Raw genomic sequence first — 26,570 nt, 5'->3', positions numbered from 1 at the left:
CGAAGTGAGGCAAAAAGCCGTGTTTGTCCTATTGAAAACGAGTTTGTCCCAGTTTGTCTAGATGTTTGCATTGTTTTAACCTCGATGGATAGTTAAAAGACAAATGTTTTAAGCTAATTTTCAAATGATTTAGTAGCCCACCACACCCAACAACCCCCCCCACCCCCCCCCCCCCCCCACCGCTAAATCCGTCCCTGTATCTTAGGCACAGAATAGATATTCTGTGCCTTAGGTGAGAGTTTTTGCATAATTTCTAATCAGGGCAGCAGAGATGTTTCGGAGTTCCAAGGGCAAAGGGCACGGCCGAAAGTCGAGGCTCCCAGCGAGAGGAGGGAGCAGAAAATGTTTGTGACCACACCCTTCAGATAAGCTTAAAATGCATTACAGAATATTTCTTGCAGTCATTTCTTGCAGTCATTTCTTTGAGTCATTTCTTGCAATCGTTTCGTTTTAAATATTATACTTTCTCGGGCATACTTTAGCTATGTTTAATTAATGGCTTTCCTAAAGTGGAATTCATTACTTATCAGGCCTCCTAGGGCAATTTGCTTATCATGGATATCTTTTCAAAACTCTTTCAAAGGGAAGGCAAGCAAATGGGAAGTGCTGTCATTTCTGCAGAAATGAATGTGCATTGAAATAAAGCGATTTCTTGAAAGAATGATTCCAAAATTGTTCGGGAGATGAATCATGCTCGTCTTCCAGACATACACTAGCCCCCGTTTCAGGGTCATTGCACATGCGCATTATCACTCGAACACTTTTGCGTGGAGATTTTTCCTTGAACAAAAATTCAACTAGGTTTCAGTTTAGAGCGATAACCCCGGCAGACCTTATGAAGGCTATGCAAAAGTTCAAGGTATCAAAGAGCTTTGGGATAGATGGCATCTTCAGCTATTTTTCTAAAAAAGGGATGCCTGTTCTCGCGCCTGATCTGGGTACTATATTTAATAAATCTATTTCGTAGGGCTTATTTCCAAACAACTGGAAAGTTGTTAGAGTAGCTCCTATCTATAAAGAGGGGCCTACTGAAAACAGGTCAAACTACAGACCTATATCCGTGCTCCCGGTTGCTTCGCGTCTTTTTGAGAAGACAATCTTTTACCAACTCTACGCCTACTTCGAGGATAATAAGTTGTTCTACTCACATCAATCCGGCTTCAGGGCCCTGCACTCAGTTTTGGCGTGCTTATTGAAAAGTAGTGATGACTGGTACCATGATTTTGACAAAGGACTCCTTTCATCTGTAGTATTTATCGACTTGAAAAAAACCTTTGATACTGTAGATCATGCAATTCTCATTCAAAAGCTTTGTCATTTTGGAGTGCGGGGAAAGGAGCTGGATTGGTTTAAATCGTACTTACATGATCGTAAACAATGCTGTAAAGTAAATGGACACACATCAAAAATAGCAAACGTGAACTGCGGCGTACCACAAGGATCGTGCCTCGGTCCGTTACTATTTTTGATATATATAAATGATTTGCCCTGTGCGTTGCAAAGGACAAAAGTGACCATATATGCTGACGACACAAGCATTTCGTACTCATCAAAATCTATAGCTGAGATAAATGAAGCAGTTAATTCAGACCTTAAAAGGCTTCAGATTTGGTTGGAAGGTAATAAACTTTCCCTTAATGTAGCCAAAACGCAAAGCATGATCTTTGGTTCCTCGAGTAATTTGAAAAAAACCATATGGACAATAGAGATCCTGTGATCAATCTCCACATAAACGAGGACAACCTAGATATGATTGGATCAAATAAGTATCTGGGCATTCAGATTGATTCAGAACTTAAGTGGAGAGAACATAATAACTTTTTCTATAGGCAAGATTCCAGAGCAGTGGGCATGCTTAAATATGCTAAAAAAATATCTCCCATTAGAAATTGTAAAAGACATGTATACAAGTATAGTTGAACCGCATTTCAGAAACTGCTGCTCGTTGTGGGGTTGTTGTGGAGAAACCCTGCTCGATAAGCTGCAAAAGCTGCATAACCGTGCCGCACGAATCTCTACTAACAGCTCTAACGATGCATCATCCCTTCCATTGATTGGAAACCTAGGGTGGTTGACTATAAAAGAAAGGATTGAATTTGAAACTGCAATTGCAGTTTACAAGTCTCTCCAGGGATTAGCTCCTGAATATATGCAGCTAGTGTTTACAAAATTGTCGGAAAACAGTTCACGGTCTCTCCGTAATACAAACACGATCTTAGAATTCCTCGCTTTGCAACCTCTTACGGGCAACGTAGTTTCTTATATCGAAGTGTGAATGTGTGGAATAAACTAAGCACTGAAATAAAAAATGCCCCTTTACTGGCTACTTTCAAAAGTTTGCTGAAACAATCTTTGAAAAATCAAAGGGTGTGAGAGTTCTTGTACAGCATCAAACATTTTATTTTTTTATTTTTTACCTTACCAGAATAACTTGTATATCAATTTTGGTTCAGTTTAGGTTTTCAGACAGGACACATTGTAAATCAGTTGTTATCTTTTCATTACTGAATGTATTACCCTGTATAAATAATTAAAAATCAAATCAAATCAAACCCTGGCGGGAAGTTCAAGAGTTGTAATCTCCCAGACAGAACAGCTGTGGGAATACTGTTAGTAATGCGCATGTGCTATGACCCTGCAACACTGACGGTATTACTAACAGTGCAATTACTAACTAATTCCCAGAATCGGTTTTCGACCCAGAATAGTGAGTTTTAGTAAACTTGCTTTGCCATGAATGCAGAGCCGTTGGTATTTAGGTGTGTGCATACCCTTGAAGTAACAATGCACAAGATAGAAAGATTAAATACTGTAAGGAGGATTTTATACGGACGCATTTAGGTCGCGTCGAAATTAAATCAATGAGTGCGGCATAAAAGCGGCATGAATGCAGCAGTCACTTTAAACGTGTTTTAAATGCCGCGTTAAATTCAATTTCCGCCAAAGTTACGGATAATTGCGCCAAATTTGAAGAGAAACAAATACAAACATGGCTCCTTTTAATCAAGACTTGACAGTAGCGTCGGTTTTGTATTTTCAGCAGAGAAATAGTCACAAGAAAAGCAAATTTTGGCGCCATAAATCTGTAAGGCAACAATCAACATGTCCTGATGCACCTCACAATCACTCCCCAATCTCTCGGCTTCCACTTAGATTTTTGACTAGCTAATATTTATCAAATCAATTAAGAACTTCCTTGTGATTCATTTGCACTAGCTTCATCGTCAAGTCCAACATAACTTCGAGAACACCAGAGTTGCACCAACGCAACACAACAAAGCAACGAGCGTTTGCCAAATGTGATATGCACATGCGCACTTTGCCGGTCTTTGCATAGTCATGTGATCCAGCGTTTTCAGTTCAACAAAAACTCGACCTTATAAAGCCATGCCGCATTTACGTCACGGGAATAGAAGATATGAGAGGAAGGGCGGAGGAGCGCCTAGCACCTCTACATATGTGCTCGAATTTTTGTGCCTCTGGCCCCCAGGGTAGACATCATAAAAATATATTGATAGAATCTTCGACTTTTCGCGCACATCTAAAAGAACATCATGAAATACCAAAGTAAGCTGAATATGTTTAAAATTGGGCGATATATGGCCAGATACTGCCAGAAAAAGGGCTATGGCCTAATTCTTCTAAAAGAGAACACCCATCACTAATTTATTGGTCACGTAAGGCCAGTTTTAAAATGATAGAATCACATAACGAAGTATGTTTTGTTATATTTATTGTATGTCCTCTAATATTTTTTAACCGAATCTGAACGAAATATTGGGATCATTTATTGAACAATTGTGCACGGGGTACGCAAGGGCGTAACTCCTGCTTGTCGCTTAAAGGCACTATGTCCCGACGCACTTTGCTGTCCAATTAAATTTCCCATTGGTTGGATTACACAATAGACCTATTGTTACGTATCCAATAGTAAATGTAAGGCTAAATCTCAATGTTTTCTCGATGATAAACACGTTGCAAAGCCAATTGTTAACTCTGAACAACTGACTGACGGGAGATTTTAGCATTTTAGCTAAATTTCTTCAATATTTTAGCTATTTTTTTAAGAGTATATTTGTCGCTCAGAAAAAATACCTGTTGAGGACTTGTTGTCACTATGAAACCGGTATGAGACGCATATAACCAAAGGTAGAGTAAAGGAACTTGATATCATACACCCAGACTTTAGAGCCCCGTTAAAATGATCTCATCATTTCACTGAACATATGGTTCGATCGACTATAAATAACTTCTGTGTAGTGATCTTGTTGGAACGCGCCGATCTACCCCCACAAAGAGATTTTCGTCGACGATAAGTTAATCGCCATGTTAAGAAACAGGAGAGTAGACAACATTGGAAATTTCCTCTACAGAAGACTTGCTTTGAACTATGCAACAAGCAAAGGAAGCCGACCAGGCCCATACATAACAGGATTATCATTTTCTACCAAAAAGGTCGTCGTGCATTTTTGGGAAGTTAAAGGAAGATTTTTCAAAAATTTAGGGAAACGTATCTTAAAATTGAAGGGCCAAAATTGTAAATACGTGGAAACAAGGACCGATATACCGGCTGCTGTTCTACTGATTTATCAGGGCTGCCCCCCCCCTCCTAAACAAAAAGTTGTATCTCGGCCTTTGCGTGAAAAGGTTTATTGAAGACCACGAAAATATTGAGAAACGTGGTGGCTCTCGTGGTCATTCTTGGGGTGGCTAAAAACTTCGTCTAAGATAGATTTTGACCGAAGGAAAATCTGTGGCAATATTTTCAAGCTTTCATTCATGACTATGGCCCACAGTTTTAGCGATTTTAGACATGAAGTAGGAAAGGTCTTAGAAAATGCAAATAGCAATGTTTTAGAATAACCGTTTTAGTGCTGCGCGTTCAATAAGAATTTTCTACATTGAATAAGAAATCAAAATAGGATTGAAAAATTATTAAGAAAAATAGGATATATTATTTTGAAAAATTCCATTGTGCAAAATTCTAAGCATTTTGGAGATAATGTGCTTCTAATAAAATCGACTCTAGACTTTAAAATCTTCCAAACTGGGCTGGATAGGAGCTAGTTAAAAACTATTTCTAATAAAATTTACCATTACGTCTAGACAGGCCCGTCGTGAGCTATTGTGCTCAAGGGGGGGGGGAGGAGGAGGAGGGTTCCAACTCCCATTTAGCGATAGAATGGTTGAGCCATCCTATATTTGCCGACAACTTTGAAATTTGTCGACTAAGCACCCCTAGATGGCAAAATGCTCCTCTTTTTGCAATTAAATATTTTTTCAAGGGGGTATCATACCCCCACACTCCCCCTATAGCGAAGGGCCTGTGTCTAGAGTTTCAAATTAGACGCTTCGATTATTTTTTGCCATCTAGAGGTGCTTTGTCAATGAATTTTCAAACTTCGGCAAATAAAGGATCCTTCTTTCACTTTATTAGCAAATTGGACCTTAACATTCCCCTTGAGCCTAAAAGCTAGTTATTGCGCTGCTTACACACAACTAACTTGAAACTAATCAAGAACAATCCAGCCTTGTCTACAAGAGTTTTGAAAAAACTTAGAACAGCCAGCCTGAAATTTAAGTTACTGGTTCTTTTAAAAAAGATTGTATAGTTTCAATTATGGTTGTTCAAATAATTGTGGTTTTTCAATATAGAGTAAATAAAAGTATAAAGTTAATAAATAATGGTATGATTTTTAGCCCCGAGCGAATGCGAATAGGCTTGAATTAAAGCAATATATGAGTTCTTATTCAATGATTATCTCTGAATTCGACATCTATTTGTTTCAAGGCATGGACCGTTGTTCCAGTTTGCTACCAGGAATACACCTATCATGGCTTGTTTCAAGTAGGAATCTTCCACGATGCCCCATCCAACGTGAGTGTTCTTTCAAGACTTCAGTGCGAATAGGCAACACACATTTAACTATCTTATTTTAATAATAAATTGTTTTTTATGATGCCTAAAGAATATAAATTTTCGATTCAAATTACGAAGATACCAGGAACATTGCCATGCAATAGGGGCTGCAAAAGTGTTCAACGCGGATCGACCTTCAGAGTACTACCCTGGGTACCAGACTAACTATATAAAATAATAGTGAGTCTGGTACTCAGGGTAACATAGTACAAGCATCTAGAAAAAGATTATTCAGGAAGTGAGCCCATTAATGTCATACCATATTTTCATCTGTATCCTGTATTGACTGGCCTAGGATGAAGGCGTTGATTAAGTCATAAGTAGATGAAGGCGCCTTTGATTAAGTTGTTGCCGTGTCTATGTCGTATTATTTTCTGCGCAGGATGCATTTTTTCTCAGCCGGTGATACAATATAAAGGAGATATAGGTGCATTTTTAATTCATTGTCAACAGAAATGATGACTGCACCTTTCTTTATCGACTTGGTATTTTTTGCTTCTCCTCGTTTCAATCAAAATTGAGCTGTGGGTATTCCAAATATTGGAGTTTCTTGAATTATGGTGGGGCAGTAGGTCGGGAAATTTTTTTTATAATATCTATTAAAATTTTTGATTAATTGTAATTTAGATAGTTACATTTACATTTCAAAATAGTTTACTCTACACCAGATTAGGGATTATCCAATTATCGGGTTTATTTTCCTATATATGTAAGGTATTAATTGAAAAAAATAAGCTACAAAACTGGCCTCTACTTGTTTTTGCAAGTGGTTTTTATGGTTCCTATTCCTGTCATAAGAATACCTTGGGTCGAACAAACATATACATTTATATCAACTGTTATATAAAGTTATTATAAAATGTCCGCTCTTTGTAATCATAATTAATCATGTTTTCACTTTGATCAAGGTTGTATCTTTTTGGATGAACTGAAAATGAGAAGTGCATCTTTTGAGGGTCTCCCAGGGATTAATACTCGTTCCCGTATTCCCATTGAAGAAAAACCAACCAATGTCCCCATGTTCCCTATCAAAAATAAAAAAATTCCCTTTGTCTCTTTAAGGACAATGATCATTATGTAATTTTAATCATTATAGACACTTTTGTGCACGCAATTATTTCAATATACCAAAATTTTGGCAAAATCAATAAACTTGGAATGTGATGAGGGCTTGATATCAAAGGACTTTTCTGTGCTTAGGCATCAAGATATTTTATTCAGATTTAACATATTTTTGTTTGCTTGAACTTTTTCGTTCTAAATAAAACCGTTTTGTTGAATCAATGTTTTAATGGCAAATATTGTTTCTAGGCCCACCCTCATAATAGATACTGTGCCCATGCCTTCTGACATTTGACTTGCGGGGAAGGGGTCGATCGTCACAAGCGCGTCTGTTTCCAAACTCAAATACTGAATAATGTTGATGAATTTAATTCTGTTATGATTAAATGAATTTACTTTGCCAAGTATTTTAGCTGCAATATTCATCTGAAACATCATAGCAGATATTACCGAATCAAAATTTATTTCTTATGTTTTTTTCTTAACAGGCAATCATCGACCAGATTCAAAATGAACCATTGGCTCAGACCATCACGAACCTGCGACGAAAAAAGATCGTAAGTGCCTTCACTTTTTACTTCGGCTTGATGCTAATTGGCTAATAGGATGTTTTTAGGGGCCAGGGTCTAGTTTGCTGATTTAAGCTTTATGAGAAGATAACCTGAGCGCACTAGGGAAGCAGGAAGGTAGCAACTTTACATGTTCTGAAAAAAAATTAACACAAGACAGGGCCAGGTAATTGAATCATTTCTAGAATTTCAGAGTTTCAGAGAAGCAGAAATGATCTCCCTAATATATTTGGAATAAGATAATTGTATTTTCTATCACTGTAGATTTGGTAATAGCTTATGAATAGGGGTGCAAATTAGGGGACGTGGGGTAGCACACCCCTCCCAATTTTTTCCAACCAGTCGGTCCCAGACTAAATAATAATTGTGAAAAGCTTGTCCTTTCTACGGCTCTGGAACTTGGTTATAGCATTATGGCAAAAGAGATTATTGGTCCATTGACTAACCAGACTAAAAGAAATTGTGAAAAGTCTGTCGTTTCTACTGCTCTGGGAATGGAACGTTATAGGCAAAAGAGAATGTTGGTCCATTGACTAACCAGACTAAAAGTAATTGTGAAAAGTCGGTCGTTTCTACTGCTCTGGGAATGGAACGTTATAGGCAAAAGAGAATGTTGGTCCATTGACTAACCAGACTAAAAGTAATTGTGAAAAGTCGGTCGTTTCTACTGCTCTGGGAATGGAACGTTATAGGCAAAAGAGAATGTTGGTCCATTGATAAGCACGAAAGAATTGTCAAAGAGGATAGTCCGGCCTCAGGCACGTCGGTCCTTGCCAATATGTGGAGCTTATTGTTATTCGTTCTACAAATTAGTGCAAAACATAGATCTATGGTATGAAACGACTATCTGGAAAGTTATTCTTATCTTGAACATGAAGTCAATGTATAGTAGTATTTATTAATCGATAATATAGTTAGCAAATAAATTGAGTACCAGAATGAAAATATGTAGTTTGATTGTTAAAACTATGAACTGTGTTTTTAACAATCAAACTATTATATTTTCATTCTAGTACTTTATTTGCTAACTATATTTTCCTTATTTTGGATGAAGTACCACATGCAACGTCCATATCTGATTTATCCTCTTTTAAAAACACCGTAAAGGTAGAGTTCATTTAGTTTTAGCTTTGCATGCAGTTTGTTTTAGCATTATTTCGTGTTGTCTAATGCACCTACATTCGTGGGCGTGACTTGAGAAGACAGAAAGATTCAATAAAGGCTAAAGTAGAAAGATTCAATTAGACAGCCGAATTGTCTGGTTATTAGAGTTTTAGGAGGCCAGCAGAGCCAAAGGAGATGCCTTAAAGTTCAAAATTTTCCTGAGGAGCATGCCCCCGGACCACCCTAGTAGAATTCCTCCTCAGCTCATGTCCCTGTGCCCCTTCAGTGCCGTATCCTCCACACAAAATATTTATGCTTTTTACTTATGTTACGTACAATGCCTGCCAAAAGTCTTGGAACACTGACATCAATTTCCAAGGTCAAAACCAATTATCCCCCTCTCCCCCACGGAACAATGTTGGTTTACTATCAAACGGGTTAAAATTTTAGGAAGCACTTTCTTTTGCGCTTCTTTTATGATATTTCTCTAAATCATCAACATTGTTTGAGGAGGAAGGGGGCGGAAGTAGCAATTTTTTTTCATGAAAGGAATTGAAGATATCAAATGCAGCGTAAATTGGTGGGTGTTCCAAGTACTTTTGGCAGGCATTGTATATGTTTTCTAAAAGTAACAAGTGTAGCACACACAAAAGGTCAATATTTTATCTGGTTTACTTAGGCCCTCTCGTAGAACTAAAGGCCTACAAATATTCCCCATTTTGTTTTACCTAAATGCCAAGGAAATGAGTGACCCATTTTACCAACTCTTGTCATTTCCTCAAAAGCTGTCTTCGTTCATTTTTCTTCGTTCATTTTCCTTCATTGAATTACCACAACAAATTCCTACATTGGTAGTAATTAATTAAATGCTCGTAAAGAAATTTCTACTAAAATAAACAAGGTCTTTTACTAATGTCTTCTTAATGTCTACGATAATTTTGTAAGCCCCCTCGTATAAGTCCCCCTCGTATAAGCCCCCTCGTATAAGCCCCCCTCGAATAAGACCCCATTCAAAAATATCAAAGATGATCAACCCCCCACGGGGCTGATTCGAGGATTTACGGTATACATCAATGTATACAAGGGTAATACAAATACATAAGGTTACGTCATGTCAAGGGCAGTGCTCGAATCATAACATGAATACAGGGTGTGTCTAATTATCCGAAAGTGGTACTTCCTAAATGCGTATGTTGACAAAGATGCGATTACATGTGTGGGGCAACATCACTAAGAAATACTGATAAACGACTGTGACTAATACGAGGAAATTGAATGAATGGAATTGGTGAAAGTCTTACCACGAGATTTGCATGGCCAAACATATAGAGTATTACAAGTTTAAGTCGGTTCTTCTTTTCACCAAAACAATAAGTTTCTCTTTACTACGCGTCTTTACTACGCATAAGTTTCTTTTTACTACGCAATTTCTTGACGATCGTCTTCTGTGACGGATTTAAGAGGCAAGGATTGGGGGGGGGGGGGGGGTGATCGATTATTATTGGATTTTGGTGTCACATTTTTCAGGTGACTGGAAAATGATGGAAACGCCCATTATTAAAATTATATTTCTAACTTCAAGATGAAGAAGATAAGAAGCTGATCACCAAAAAAATGTTTTACCGAATCAAAGCAAAATTTACCGAAGAACAAAAGATATGGGGGATGTCACACCCCCTACACCCCGTCCCGGTAAATCTGTCCCTGATCATCTTAACATTCTTCTAGTGGGGATCTGCCTTAACTTTTTTTAAGCTTTGTGATCTTTGTTTGTCTCCAGATCAAACTTGTGGATGGTGCATCCATTTTTATTAGAATCGGTGACACTAGAAGAAGAGAAGAGCTTGAGGATCCCTCAAAGGTTAGTAGATCTGGCAATATCTTACAGAAAGCGCCACTACATAACACTATTTCAAATACTGAATAAATGCTGGAACAGAGAGAATTATCCTTGCAAAACCTGTGATTTAGAAAGATCAACTTCTTTGCAGTTTTCTCTACTGACTTAGTAAAAAAAGCTCCCCTATAAGATCATTGCAGTGGTAAACTCAAATCACAGGCTTAAGTAAATTGTAATTTGTTGTATAAGCGTACGTAATGCCTAGTACCCGCTGCGACCGAGAGAGCGCACATGACAAAACGCCATGTTTGCACTCCGACCCTGATCACAAAATAGCTGTGCCTGAGTCAACAATAGAATTGCTTAATTCCCCTTTAACCTCGATTTCATTAGACGAACTTAGCCATGACATATTATCATTAATTAATCAGATATAAACGAATTATGATACATAATTGAATTTGTTCGCTATCATGAGGCATTTTGTCTCAAATAAAGTTGTCTACTTTCATTCTTTTTTAAAATTTCCCCGACAGACACATGCTAAGCCTCGTATAAGTTAACGCATGCGCTAGTTTTTTCAGGCTTCACCTGATAGGCAGGAGTTCCCCTTCTGCCTAATTCCTATTCTGTGCCTGAGTCAACAATAGAATTGCTTTATTCCCCTTTAACCTCGATTTCATTAGACGAACTTAGCCATGACATATTATCATTAATTAATCAGATATAAACGAATTATGATACATAATTGAATTTGTTCACTATCATGGGGCATTTTGTCTCAAATAGAGTTGTCTACTTTCATTCTTTTTTAAAATTTCCCCGACAGATACATGCATAGCCTCGTATAAGTTAACGCATGCGCTAGTTTTTTCAGGCTTCACCTGATAGGCAGGAGTTCCCCTGGCTTCACCTGATGGCAGGAGCTGTGTCACTTTAAAGCCTTTCACCTCATCGTGGTTTTGTCTTAAATTGATAAGTGACATCCATGCAGACTAGAAAATTGTGTTTAAAAAATGATAGCTGTATAGCAAGGTTCTTTAACATTGCTGTCAGAATTAGAACATTTCTACCTCCATACTCTTAAAGCAGTGGACTAAAACTTTAAAGATGGTCTTATTTTGATTGACAGCTTACAGTTCGAAAGACGTTTCTCCCAAGAGGTAACAAATATTTAAACGTCGCACAGTCGAAAAGATTTGCCACCATCATCCCCCCTGACCAAAACGCGGAGGAGTACGGAAAAGTACTTGCTTCAAAGTTCAGAATGGTGAGAGCGTGTATTTACATCTTTGTGATGTTTGTAAATAACATTGTTTGCTGCGATGTAGCTATCATCATTTAAAGTTTACTATATAGAATACATAATAATAGCAAAATATAATACAATACAATACAATACAATACAATACAATACAATACAATACAATACAATACAATACAATACAATACAATACAATACAATACAATATAATATAATATAATATAACTTTAATGTAATGTAATATAATCAGTGGTGGCTCGCAAATGTAGTCTAATGCATAAAACTTTCGAATTGCACATGAAGTAACGTCAGACCTGGTATGGCTTCGACTTCGCCGAAATGTCGTCTGGAACAAGGTCTTTTTGTAGAAAATTGTTTACTTTGCAAATCATCTTGAGAGCGGAATGAAAGATGCGCTCAAAAATACTGAGCTTGAGTGCATGGTGTAAGCGGGGTATTATATACCTTTACAAACCTATTGTTCTTTGAATAGCGGGTTGAATCATGTGATTGGAAGATATCTCCTATCAGAACGTAATAAATTGTGCTCAACACAGTAACCTCGATGCGAAGAGGAGGCGAAGTAGATAATCTAAATTTACACCAATCTTCCTTCTGGTTTTAATTTGTTATATGCAGTCGTTTGTTTAACGCAAATGGCCAAAACGAATCTTGTATGAACTATATAAACAACCGTTCCGTTGTGAACCTTGTCATCATTTTGTTTATTTTCGTTTTCCCCTTTTCTTTTGTCAGTTTTTCTTTATCCTGGCTATTTGGAAAGCCCTCTGTTGTTGTTTCTGGATAGACATAGGGATTGACATAACAGTCTCCCAGTCTTCGCCATTTTGCATTTTAGCAGCTCTTCGTCTGTCCATGTAAAAAATAAACGCTTATCGTTGCTTGCACATGTCTCCATATCATATCATATCATATCATATCATATCATATCATATCATATCATATCATATCATATCATATCATATCATATCATATCATATCATATCATATCATATCATATCATATCATATCATATCATATCATATCATATCATATCATATCATATATCATATCATATCATATCATATCATATATCATATCATATCATATCATATCATATCATATCATATCATATATCATATCATATCATATCATATCATATCATATCATATCATATCATATCATATCATATCATATCATATCATATCATATCATATTAATCATATCATATCATATCATATCATATCATATCATATCATATCATATCATATCATATCATATCATATCATATCATATCATATCATATCATATCATATCATATCATATCATATCATATCATATCATATCATATCATATCATATCATATATCATATCAATTATATTATATTATATTATATTATATTATATTATATTATATTATATTATATTATATTATATTATATTATATTATATTATATTATATTATATTATATTATATTATATTATATTATATTATATTATATTATATTATATTAATTATATTATATTATATTATATTATATTATATTATATTATATTATATTATATTATATTATATTATATTATATTATATTATATTATATTATATTATATTATATTATATTTTATTTTATTTTATTATATTATATTTTATTTTATTATATTATATTATATTTTATTATGTATGCTATATGATTAATGATATATTATACAATAATAGATAAGTGCGATTCGATATTTGATAATATACTTAAAGAGCTGATAGCTAGAGAGTTTCAAATATTTCCAAATTATCTTTCTTTCAGCGTTATACTGAACCATTTCTCTTTTTCTCTTCCTGTACTAGCTCGCTGGCCAAGCATTCCAGTTTAGAATACCGAAATAAGAGAAGAATATTTTTTGAACGCCACTGCTTTCTCTACAAAGACAAGTATTTAGAATGTTTACGTATTAAACGAGAGTTCTACAGCATGTTAAAGATGTATATAAGATACCTTGCACGATGTAAATATTTTGATCAGAAATCTTCAATTTTTCCATAGCTTCTAGCTCTGTTGAAAACGTGCTTGGTGGGTGACTATATTTCGAAAAGATCTTATTTAGAAAATGACTTTTAAGAAAGTATTTCAAAGTCACTTTCGAGCGATACGATAACAGTGCTTATAATGTTGAATTTTTAAGACTGCTACAGCAATTATTGCATAATACTGTTTTCAGTATAGGTCAGTAGACTAAAATGAATTGTGCCAAACTGGATGTCACTGAACTAAAGCATATTTTTTGTTAACGGTAGAATTCTTTCTGATATTAAAATACAACATTAGCGTTAAGCTTAATCTGTTTTGTGTGTGTACATTTGTTGTTGTAAAAATGTTAATAGAGACTTTTAGCTTTTTTAAAATTATTTTGCGTACTTTTTAGCATACTGGTGCAAGTTGATAATGAAATTTTTTTTGTTAGGCCTTATAGACACACGAATTAATTCCTACTTGGCGGGACAACTTGGAATACCTAGGGCACCTGTCGTTATTCTTCTTTGCAAGGTATACAGGCCGAGATAACTTCTAATAACAATATTGTAGTGAGACAGCGAAAGATGTGATAAATTTTTATGCTTACATTAACAGCATGTTTGTGAAATTTTGAACTAAGAAACTTTTTTGGCCGGTTGCCTTTGTGAAAAAATTTTTCATGGATATTTACTCGAACAATATAAGCTGCAAAGAGCCAACAATTTCGGGCCTCCTTGGGTTCAGGTTTGAGCAGTTATTCTCTTATACCTATACAAGCTCTAGTCAAATTGATACTGTGCAATGATTTAGAAAATGGTGTCACATAGTTGGAAATGAGGTATGCTGCCTCTTTTAGCTCCCAACAAGCTCCTGCCAAACTAAATCTATAGAAAGCGATGTTGGCCTAGTTCGTAATATATTATTTAGAGATGACACACCATGATGTAAATTGTTTATGTATATTATCTATTTTGCACATTTAAAATCAATACCCAAACCTTTTTCTTATGTTATTGCTCTCTCTTCATTCCTGATATGGATGGTTCCCCTGTTTCTAGTACCTTTTCTAAATGAGTTTAAGAGATTAAACTAAGGTAGCCCCCTCTTCATAATTAAGAAGGTGTTTTTGCATTCATCTTACATCGATGAAATATAACTCAAAAAAAATAATTTTCGATAATTTTGTGATGATTTTAAAGTTAATGAAAATGAATAGAAGATGTAGTTGCACACGGAATCAGAAGAGTCAAACATAACATACAAGTAAAACTCTAAAGAGGGCTGCTTTTTGAGCAAGCCACCCTATGCAAATTAACCGTATTTCACAAGTACATTCCTTGAAATGAGCTCCTTGGATGTTTTTAGAAGAAGTTGTCTACCTAACAACCATAACTAACCTGAGAATGGGTGAGGATTGTTATTTTCTTCATCATTCTCCTGATATGTTTCGTTTTTCTAAGATATTCCCCTTGGTGTCTGTTCATTCTTGCTAACAGTTGAGTTGCACATAGATGTATTCATTTGCTGTCGCTGTAGCAGTTATTTTGTTAACTCTAGTGCTCGATTGCGCAAAGAATTCATCTGAATTTTGCTGCAATCCAACTTTCTGCTACAAGGTTAGGAAGTAATGGATTTTAGACATAAATCTATTCTAAATACCCTTCTCTATAAAAGGGAGATAGTGATCCCAGAACAGTTGTGTTTTTTAACATCATCAAACTCAAAAAAGTAGAGAATTTAAACTCCCTACAAAAGAACGCAGATTTCTAAATGTTAAAGACGCAGTTCAACATTTAACAGGAAAAATAAGGGTAATGAAGAATTCAGCAAGATTAATGAGGATGCATGGGCTTGTAGCCTGGTCATAAATGTGGTCTGGTCTTGTGAGATCATGTATGAGAAAATTGGGGCATCAATCTAAATTAAACAGAAAAAGCGGGTGTATGAAATAGTTTCTTGCTTATTCTCTCTACGGAAAATTCAGGCAGCTTGGAATTTTTGCTTTATACGGGGACTCCGCCCTACCCCCTGGACATCTCCCTGGACATCTCGATTTCTCACCTGCTCCTATGTGGAATTGGTAGACATTTCCATTCAACCTCGTTCTCAGCTGCTCAGGCCCCACTGATATCCGAAAATGGCGTGCGAACTTGGTTGGGTTCAGCTTTGCATGGTAAGCTTGTTCAGTTTTACCTTAAGCATTTAAGCATAAAATTTATTATACATTTTTTTGCAAACGAGGGATAAGGTCATTTTAAGTCATTTTGTGTACAGGAACATAGTTAAGACAGATTGATTGACCTAAACAGAGAAGACACCTTGTTCCGGAATAATCTGTCCGCATGCTAATCGACAAAACATGGCAGCATACTTGGAACTTATTCGGTACATCAAAACTATATGCTTCTTTCGGATATTTAAATGTCCCGGTTTTTGTATTTGGTCACGCATGTACCTTTAAGCTATTGTGTTGCACGCTAGAGACGATAGGCCCATCTATCTATTATTTACTGTACATTAACCTATAAATAGGCCAGAGTGCAAAGTATTTTTTGTGCGCGGGGAATTATTTTCTGTCGCTTACGCTTGTGCGGGAACAGATCATGTTGCAAAATGACAGGTTAAAAGCTGCGGGATTTCATTTTTAAATAGCATTTTTAGGGCTCGAGATTAGGCTATGCGCGGAATTCACACGAAAGTCCATGTTCCAACTGCTCGGATTAATCTCAATTGGCAAATTGCGCAGACAGCATTTGAGCAAAAAATTATTGGGTGGGGAACGTGTTCCCCCCGTATACCCAAACTTTGCAGTCTGGTAAATAGGTGTTACGTACAATGGTTATTATGTTAGTATAATTAAGTTAGTGAAAACAAAATAAGATAAAAGAAAATATGAATAATAAATAATTTGGCAGTGTGACCCCATGAAGAGCATGAATGAGGGTAATATTGTAGTTTACTGCAAATTTAACCAAGAGCGTGAGGGGGCTATTCACACCATCCACAGGTCCTTGATTGTACACATTCTAGAGTCCTATCAGTATTCCTTCAAAGTTGTACACCTTTGTAAGTTGTTGCCATTTTAACCAAGCTTGCCGTGTATACATGATCATTTTAGGCACATTTACCTGTGTAGGTCACCTTTTTCCTTTCATTTGGTTTGCAATTTCAAATTTTTTGAGTGGGTAACCATCTGATCTCACACTCTGCATCTGCCATACTCTGCAGTCTGGTCAATGTGTAGGTTTTGTACAGTACCTAGAGTTAATAGACGTCATACTTATAAGTTTCAAGTTTCATATAATTATCAATCCATCCTACATTCAATTCTACACAACTACAATACAATTAAATAAATTACGATGTTAAAATTAAATACAACAATGCTTACAAAATTACAAACTAAATAAAGAAACAGACATTACATGATTGTATATAAGATAGATTGATTAAGGAGGAGCACTCTATATAGATAAACTAATCAAGAGAGAGCATTTAGGACATAGAAAGTCTAAATTTGGTCTCCTTTGCAATGATCTCATATTCAACAAGGCTCTATGGCAATGACATGCCAAACTTCAAACTTTGTTTGAGGCCTGAAATCACTCTTAGCTATTTTTAGAGTTAATATTGTTCGTTTTCATTATATATTTAAAGATTTTGTGTGTGGCAAAAAAGCACACAGATGTGTGCACAGGCAAAAAATTATGAGCATGCAACAAAGTTTTCAGTCTGGGTGTCATGTATATATTCAAGATGCAAATATTTTCTAAATGTACTGTCTAGAAAACACAAGATGCAACCCATCTCAACTCAGGGATCCTTAGCGAGTAATTTTGTCCCAGTTAATGAATTGAGCTGTTAATGGCTGAAACCTGATAGATAATTTCTTATATGCTCTTATATGCTCCATGTTGAACCTTAGGCAGATCTTTTTTTGAAAGAAAGTAGTGGCAAACTGCTTCTAGGATAGTCAAGTTAAGCCTTTAAGGTCGTTAGGAACATATAAGGCTACATTAGCTATGCCCCTCTCTGTTTGCTTTATTTTAATTTCTATTAGTGTTCCAAAAATACCAAAAATTCTTAGCATAAATTAATGTTTAAATTTTGTATTGAAGTTATGCATTAGAGCAAACTATTTGCATTTTCAAAATTTTTGCTGTTTACTTTATTTGCAGTCAGGGCCTGCTTTTTCAATCAAGTTCAATTAAAAAACCAAAAAGCACCAGATTGTAAAATGAGAAACATTAACTCACAAAAGACATGTAGATTTTTTCTAGATATCTTTTTTTATTGTCAAAAGCCCATATCACTTGAAAAACTCTTTCCTTATTACTCCTGGTTTCATCAAAATGCATGGCTTTGTGTGCCACAACAAGGAGGCCGTTATCACAAAGCATATATGTAGGAATGTCTTCCTGTTTACCCATATACAAAACATAAAGTAGTTTACATTTCACATAGTAGTCTTAGTTTCTTTTAATAAACAAAAAAACAGTACAGTATGATCAGGGATGCAAGAACAAGTGGGGCTCTCACTCAAATAATGTTTCAAAAACAATACTAAAAGTAGAAATTGGCTTCTTGTAGCATTAACAAATTAGAAATCTGCATATTGTTGTGTATTCATTTGAATACTGTATCGTGTGAATAGGGTCTGAGGCTATGTCTTCACAGATATGTTCTGCAAATGTTGCTTTTTGTCTTAATGAAAACAAATTCAAGGTCATTTTGCAACTACTCAAATATCATTGCATTTTCAAAAGATTCCACTCTCAAAGAGCTTATGATGTTCTGTGTTTTCCACCACAGATATACCCTTTAAACAATGGGAAAATGTGACATCATCTTATCAAAGCAATAGGCTTGCACCCTACCAATTTTTTTTATGTAGACTGTGAGTAAAAGTTCATAAAAAAATGTTTTAATTTGAAAAGCAGATATATCATGTTATCAAAAAATTAATGATATTGATTCTCTCTGCAAAGATGGTTTCAGTTTGTAAAACACTGTTTTAAAGCATTATTTTGTTTAATGCCAATATTATTTTATGTTTCCGGGGGCTCGATTAATTCCTCTCTATAGCTGCTTGAGGGCAAGACCTGTTTACAGTGTTGTTTTGAATTGTTTGTCTTGCCCTGACTTCAAATTTCCTGCATTTTCAGTAATGCCTGTTTTCATTTTGGAGCAATGCTATTTGTCAAATTCTAGTGCCTATTTTTAAATTCGTTTTCTAGATTTGGTAGTATTCCCTTTTGCTGATGTGGTTTAAAAATGACAACAATAATTGGAGGAAAGCTCATGCAAATAGACAAATCTGCCTTTAGAAATGTGGTGAAACACACAGATACACACAATCGGGTAAACACTTTATATTATTCTATGCCTTATTAAAATGGCATCTATTATTAGACTTGTTTATTTTCCTTAACAGAGTTCTCTTGTTGCAAGTTTTTCAATAAATTCTTAAAAATATCAGATCAATTTGCAGACTAGTTCTGAGGAATCCTTGGGAATCTTATGATGATTGGGAATTCCTCTAAGATTGATTCAAAATCTGCAGACTGAATAACAAAAATATTTCAATTGTTACCTATAAATTATTAGAAACTTTTTAGAACTGCATGTCATTGCCTAAAAATTAAGTTCATAGCCACTCTTTTACTTTGCCATTCTTTTACTTAAATTAGCTTGCCAATGTCCAGTTGCACTTTGAAAATTTGACGGCTGTATTTTTTCATTTGGCAATGAGAGGAAGACAAACTCTACTAATTTTATTGAAAACGTTATTTTCTGGAACTTAAGGGAAAATAGCTGTATCCTAATTGTTTAATGGTTGAGTGATGTTTCCTCAGCTTTTGTGAATATTAGAACTCCAAACAGAATCTTGACCAAATCTCATTTTGATTAACTGTATTTTTTGTCAACAATCATATGCATAATCACAACAACCATATTTGTTGCAACAACCTTTATTTGCCTTTCATTCTATTGATGTTTTTGATCAACGATTTTATTGGGTTATCAGATATCCAGTTGTAAACATTTAAAATCTATCCATGCATAGATTAAAGAAACAGATGAAATGTGGAAACAATACGAGAAGGGTAAAAATGCAGACCGAAGTGACGATGATGATTATGAGTACCACAGAAGTCGCAGGAGTAAGAAAGATGATAAATTTAGAGGTAGGATGTACAGTGACGATGTTAGAGATAGAAAGCAAATTGCTGCACCTACAAAAGCTGGAATTTGGACCAAAAGGCTAATGGAATTTGAAGAAAATGATCCAGACAGGTGAGACTGCACTTTGCACTGTAACATTTTAGTTTCATTATCAACGCTTAGTCTTTATAATTTTATCTGTTTTATGTAGAAAGTTAAGAGATATTTTTTCTAGTAAATTTTAGCATGTTTATATATTTGAAATATTTGATTTGAAAAGTTCAAAATGGACTTGATGTTTATTTATAAAAAAATATGATTGGATAAAGATCGAAGTAACCAATAATTTGTACCCTATGAAGTCATAATAGTTCGTAAATTTTGCCTTTTGCTTTTTTCTGCTAATTTCTAATGTTTTCTTTCACTGTTAGTTCTATCTCAGTTTTTGATGTGCATCTATACAACAGAATGCAACATCATGCTTTATAACTGTGTCTGTTTTTAGATGGGGACATTCAGGATTCAAAGAGCTTTATCCAGGAGATTTTGACAGTGCAGAGTAAGTCAGATCTGCCATTTTTATTTCAATGTAAACTTGTGGGTAGAAACCAGTTAGAGTTTCTCCATTGACTATAAAGCTAGTGACTACATGGTTTTCTTTGTGTATGGGTTTGAAACGATGGGGTAACAATCTTGAAAGTTTCGAAATAGAGATCACGCAGGCTGATGAAAAGATAGAAAAATATATGATGCATTTTAGTCCCGTTTAAACTGCAAATTTGCATACAATTGATTTGGTTGAAATATATTGTAGCGCTGAAGCAAAATGTCTTGAACTAGCTGAAATTTAAGCTAGTAAAAAATACTTGTTAAAAGTAACTACAATTGCAGAAAGACAGTTTTGAGATTGCTCTTTCAACTTTTAATTGGGGGAGGAGGATTGGTTTCAATATCTGTTGGTCTCATGGCCCGAATTGTAAGTGAATGTGAATGGAATCGGGGATACGAAAATGATTTTGCATCCATTCAAGAAATTTTATTCGAAAAGTGATGATGACGAAGAGTGTCATTTACTCGTGATTTATATTGTGACGAGTAATAGAGACGGCAAGGGGGGATGTAATCCTGACGAAAATGCCCATCATCCTAACCTTAAAGCTTATGAGTGAATCAATTTTCAATTTTACAGAGAGCAAGATGCTATCAGACCAGAAGAAGAGACCAATGACAATGAAAAAGCCAATGAAGATGATGATGATAAAGATGATATTGTTGAAAAATGGAAAAAAGGAAGGTTCAGACCAAGAGTTGAAAACCGTAGACCGATTGGTGGCAATTTTCGTGGTAGAGGAAGAAGAGGAGTTGGAAGAGGTAATTTTGGGGGAAATTTTCAAAGAAGTATTTTAGATGTTAGGCGTCAAGAGGGCAGGCAAAGAAGAGACAGAAGAGAGCGGCCCAGATCAAAAAGTCATGAAGCTGATGATTCTGGTCGTAAGAGACTTCCTGGACGCTTTGATAGAAGAAGAAGTCGAAGTGAAAGCCAGGAACATGCCCTTCTTAAAGATGGTGAAACAGCTAATAGACATGGTAGAAAAGACCCTGTTGAAGAAAGAAGTAATAGAAGACCTGGTCACGCCGGTCAAGACAAGCCAATTGCCACAGAGAGGAAAAGAAGGCCTATTGAATCAGAGTATGGAGGAGGTAAAGCAGATAAGAGAAGCCGTAGCAGAGAGGGTAAGGGAAGGTTTGAAAATGATGGAAAGGCTATAAGCGGTGAAGGGTGCGAAAAGACAGAGAGAAAGCAAGGTGATACGCCAGCTAAACGACCTAACCAGAGGTGGGATCAAATTGAGAAAAGTGAGGGAGATCTTAAAGGGTTGAAGAGTGATGCCAGGGAAAAAGAAACAATAGACACGAATAGGGAAGAAATGAAAACTGAGGCTCAGGAAAAATCTTTCAGAGGACGATGGGATGAAAATGAGGATGATGACGAAGATGCCGGAAGAAAATTGCTAGATACATCAGAGGGTAGATATGTTAGAGAAAGGAAAGATGGCGAAGATGAAAACATGCAGCAGAAAGCAGCGAAGGTTGACATGTTTGGACGAGATATTTCTAAGCGTTATGAATATATTGAGAAGAAAAAGACCAACAATCGACCTAGGGAGGCTGTTCAGAAAGATTATGATTCGAAGCGTAAGGGTGCAAAAAAAGAAGAAATTGCAATTGTAGAAAATAATGAACATCCTAGTTCCATGAATCGGGTTGGAAGTGTGGGGGAAGATGTAGGTTCTGAATCCGATAACGATATTCGAAAAGAAAAAGAGAAATTGAAAAAGAAAAAGAAACACAAGAAAAAGGAGAAGAAGAAAAAGAAACACAAGAAGAGAAAAGAGGAAGACAGTGGTAGTGCTGATTCTGATAAAGAACGTGATCCTGTTGCAGGTGATACAGCTCATGACAGTAAACGGACAGAAGCAGCCATTGCAGAGTTGAATAGGATAGAGAAAATCCAACAAGAACAGGAATTGGCAAATCCGGTGGATGATCAACAGAAGCCAGGATTCTCCATTTCACTGGACGCTGAAGCAGAAATGCGAGAACGTATCAAATTGAAAATGAAGAACCGCTCAAGGTCTTTGAAGAGTGAGAATGTTTTGAATCTGGAAGCGTTTTCGAAGAATAATGAAGACTCGATCCATTTGAATGAATCTGCAAGGGAAGAGAAAATTGAGCACATTGTTGGTTACATGGAAAGAAGCCCTGAGTTGGCTGGCACAAAGATACTAGAGTTGAATGCCTCTGAAGGTAGGGTTTATAGAAAGAATGACAGATTGAGTAGGTCGGCTCGAAAAGAAGGATTAAATTCAGATAATTCTGAAGTGTTGGTCATAAGTTCAAATAAAGAGCATTATGTGCGTAGTATCGAAGATTCTCGAAGGTTGTCGAATCATTCAGCTAGTGGGGAAGAAAATAGTTTGGAAAGGGCATCTCGCTCAAAAGCTCGAGGAGAGAATGACAGAAGAAACCAAGAGAGTAGCTCGAAAAGAAATGCGAGAGTTGTAAGAAGGTCAGATTCAAGGGAAGAGTCAGAGTCCGAATATCGTCAAATAGCGCGACAAAACATTGGCAAAAAGAGAGGGAAAAGAGAAATCAAGGAAGAGAGAAAGCGCAAGATGGACGATGATCAGAACAGCTTTACCTCTGATGAAGAAACAGAGCAGGTAGCAAGAAGGAATCGCAGACAGAAAAAGGAAGAATACGGTAAGGAAAAGGGGCACAGGGACGCAAGCAATGATTTTCATAGTAGTGATAGAGAGACGCGAAAGAAGAAGGTTGGTAGTTCCCTCGGTCTAACATCAAAAGGAAAGAAGCACAACTCGGATTATTCATCTTCAGAGTCGATTGAAGTAAAGGGGAAGAGGAACAGAAAGGGAGAATTGCGTAAATATCAAAACGATTCCTCAGAGAGCTTTTCATCAGACGAGGAAGCGCCTAGGAAGCAAGGAGGTAGCTATACTCGGAGGGGAGGAAGATCAAGAGAAAAGGATGAGAGGTCCGTAGCCAAGAAAAAGAGAAGTAAGGGATTTGAAAGTGAATCAGAAGATGAAACAAGGAGGGTTAAAGACAAGGAGAATTACAGTAGCAGGCGAAGAGGAAGGCAAGACACAAAGAAAGTATGGAGGGAAATAACTGCCAGCTCTAGTAATAACACAGATGCGGGGAGTGGTAATGAACAATCAGACTCGTATGAATCTCGAAAAGGGTCAAGTAAGAAAGCATTAAGAAAGAGGAATATCGAAAAACAGTCGCGTGAAGGTTTAATTCACAAAGATTATGACGATAGAGAAGCCAAAAGGAGTAGTAAAAAGGAGGTAAAAAGACAAAAAGAACACAGCAAAGGGAAAAAGAGACATTACTCAGATGGGGACTCAACTGATGATGAAGACAGAGAACAGAAAAAGTACAGAGATGAAGCGAAGAGTAGGTACCATAAAGCACCTAAAGAGAAGATTAGGAGGAAGAGGGAGAGCTCAGCTAGTGGCCTGGAAGATCTAGATAATGAAATTGAGACGAAAAAGATAAGTAAGGAAAAGAATGAGACTAGGAATCCTAAGAGAGGGGATGGAGGTAAATATGAAAGTGATAGTGATTTCGAAAAGGTTAATGAGCCAATGAATGAACAAAAATTCGAAGCAGAAGCCAAGAACAGCTATTCAAAATTTTACGCTGACGATGGAAGCAAGTCCCTGAAGCGTGGTGGGAGGTGGGATGTTACACGTGAATCAAGGGAAGTTGAAGAGCCCAAAAGTGGCGGTCAAGGTATAGGATCAGAGGTAGTTGCAGGTAGAGAGACAAGTCGGAAGCTTGCACCCAAAATACGCCAAGCAAACATTGATGAAGACGATCCGTATATCAGCTATGATAAGAGCTTGCTTGCAACTAAAAAGGATTCTAGTGATGCACTTAGCAGCAGTATACTTTTACCATCGTCAAAGGATGGGTTCAATATCATTAGTCAAAAGGTTAAGATAATTAAGAAGGCAAAAGATTCTGGTAGCTCAAGTGACGTTTCATTGTATGGAGACATTGATATAGAAGCATTATCAAGAAAAAGAAAACATGTCAGAAAATCAGAAGATAGCACAGCCGTAGTGAAACTGCAAGATCGCGCTCACAAGCAACGTAAAAGTGTTGATTCTGATGATTCGTCATCTGATGAAAATGCAAAACCCAGCAAAAGGGAAACCAAGGGAAGACAACTTAGGGACAGTGAGGAGCGAGATTCTCGCTTGCATAGTACAAGCTATGAAAGTGGCAAGAGAAGCGCTAAAACACGTGCGAGCAGAGAAAGTTCACCACCAAGAAGAAAAAGTCATCGTCATCGTAGTGATAGTCGTAGTTCTGCATCCGAGAGGGAAAGCAGTAGAAGGAGGCGCTCGAGAGATATGACACGAAAGAAACACAGGCGAAGTCGTTCACCCAAGCAAAGATCTGCAAGTCATTCTTCACTCAGTAGCAGTTCTAGTGCTGAACGCTGGAGGCGTGGTAGTAAATCAAAGAGAAGTGACGCCAGAAAGAAGACAAAGTCTTCAAAGACACGTGACAGGGACTATAGCAGCTCTTTTGAGAGTACTTCTTCATCTTCAGGTGCAAATCGCCCGAAAAAGAGGCGCAAATAGAGACGATGTGCTGAAAATCGATTCACTGAACATGGATTTTTCGTGAAATTTCCAAAGAGAAAACAATGCATATGCGGAAAAAACGTCACGGGAATTGTGAATAAGCACAATCTTTTTCATAAAAACCGCTAAGTACTTGAAATTGCAATAAGCGACACTATTTGTGCGGTATTGATAGGTTAGCATAGACACTAGACATGTTGCTTAGTGTATGACAAAGGTAGGTGCATACGAAGGTAACCAGGCAGATAAAACAGGCAAAGCAAACCCAATAGAAAGATTTGTCTTCCATGCTTGTGTATATTCTTTCTTAGTCTAGAACGTAACTTGGTCTTGTTGAGTTCTGCTTTAGATGAAAAACACGTCAGATGTCAAGCATGAATTTTAATTGAATATTTCAACAATGCAAGCTTTTAACTGGGTCGTGTGTAAGCATTAGAAATCAAGGTTGAAGCAAAAAGCAACTCCGTTAAACCTGTAGTTTGTTTTAGCGCATATGATTTAGACAGTATTTGGCGTGACTTCCCCCTCCCCCCCCCCCCCCACCTTCAAGTGAGCACAAACATCTCTGTTGGCACTGGTCATTTATTTACTCATGCAACCCTAAGTAATGCCATGTGTTTTGTAATTATTTATCTTAATATTTTTTGTAGGCACCTTTGTCACATATTGCAACCCCCTAGCCTTAATAAGCTAATGAATAAATTTTCAAAGTGACCTTTTGAAGCAATGCCTCCCTCCTCCAAGAAAAGCCCTCTTCATAGCAAGTTTTCTTTCACCACAATCTACTCTTCGTCTCCATCTTCCATTCCCAATTAAAAGCGTTCAAATTTAGCCAAAGAGAGTTGAATCAATAGCTTTTATTTCGTTTTTGTCAGACCACCTATTAAGATCTTATTAAGATTTATATTGCGGTACGATAATTTTTTTTCTCGCTTTAACGAAGTTTTTCTCACTGCTTCTTAGCCCTGAGATTTTCAACCAAAGTTTTTCCGCCTTAATGTTGATTTGTTGGCGTGTACAATGTTCAGAAACGATGGGATTTGAAAAAAGTACAAGGTATAAACTGTATTTTGATGGCATAAAGAACACATCGCTGTTTCGCGAGCTTTTCGCATATTAAATGGCACAATATTAAGCAGATTTTAATTTTCAGGAAATTTTGCAAATGTGAAATATATTTTGTCTGAAAATAGCAGGTGTAGAAATAAGATTGTTCTGCCTAATTTGCTCAAAGTATTGAAAGGATTTCTTTAAAACTCCCAAAAAGTATGAATTCCAATCAACAAAAGACACTGCGGAGGCGTATCATGGGCAGCGTCATGTTTTCCATATCTGTGAAGACCGATTTTATTGAATTTCAGCACATCTATCTTTTACAAATGAATACCAACAACACTTAAATTTTGGAAAATATGGTGACCTAAATTAAGAATGCTTCCTATTTTCGCTTT

The 26,570-nt window shown here is 36.3% G+C and overlaps 2 protein-coding genes across 3 annotated transcripts in view; both read left to right on the top strand.

The window, feature by feature from the left end:
- Nucleotides 1-15,269, top strand: part of LOC148957431 (uncharacterized) — an 84,711-nt gene extending 69,442 nt beyond the window's left edge. The window contains exons 31-35 of one of the 2 annotated variants that reach the window (XM_089115350.1): nt 5,792-5,878; nt 7,471-7,539; nt 10,436-10,516; nt 11,628-11,765; nt 13,603-15,269. In XM_089115350.1, the coding sequence (XP_088971476.1) occupies nt 5,792-5,878; nt 7,471-7,539; nt 10,436-10,516; nt 11,628-11,765; nt 13,603-13,641 (414 nt within the window). In that variant the 3' untranslated portion in view covers nt 13,642-15,269. The remainder of the gene's footprint in view (nt 1-5,791; nt 5,879-7,470; nt 7,540-10,435; nt 10,517-11,627; nt 11,766-13,602) is intronic. The other variant, XM_089115349.1, reaches the window with a different exon arrangement.
- A 579-nt stretch (nt 15,270-15,848) lies between these two features.
- Nucleotides 15,849-26,057, top strand: LOC135695130 (uncharacterized). Its single transcript, XM_065214111.2, has 5 exons — nt 15,849-15,941; nt 19,006-19,129; nt 19,836-20,065; nt 20,439-20,492; nt 21,123-26,057. The coding sequence occupies exons 2-5, from the start codon at nt 19,043-19,045 to the stop codon at nt 25,114-25,116; spliced, it is 4,365 nt and encodes a 1,454-aa protein (XP_065070183.2). The 5' UTR covers nt 15,849-15,941; nt 19,006-19,042; the 3' UTR covers nt 25,117-26,057.
- The last annotated feature ends 513 nt before the right edge of the window (nt 26,058-26,570 follow it).

Source organism: Rhopilema esculentum, unplaced genomic scaffold, assembly GCF_057945365.1.
Source record: "Rhopilema esculentum isolate cy_ngs unplaced genomic scaffold, ASM5794536v1 HiC_scaffold_27, whole genome shotgun sequence".
In the NCBI taxonomy this organism is placed as follows: Eukaryota; Metazoa; Cnidaria; class Scyphozoa; order Rhizostomeae; family Rhizostomatidae; genus Rhopilema; species Rhopilema esculentum.
The sequence above is the reverse complement of the archived record's forward strand: the minus strand, read 5'-3'. Positions and strand labels throughout refer to the sequence as shown.

Excerpts from the sequence above, each read along its gene's own strand:
- LOC135695130 (XM_065214111.2), top strand. The coding sequence starts at position 19,043 with ATGACAACAATAATTGGAGGAAAGCTCATGCAAATAGACAAATCTGCC. Across the intron at positions 19,130-19,835 it reads ACACAGATACACACAATCGG|ATTAAAGAAACAGATGAAAT; the intron begins GTAAACACTTTA and ends ATCCATGCATAG. Across the intron at positions 20,493-21,122 it reads GGAGATTTTGACAGTGCAGA|AGAGCAAGATGCTATCAGAC; the intron begins GTAAGTCAGATC and ends TCAATTTTACAG.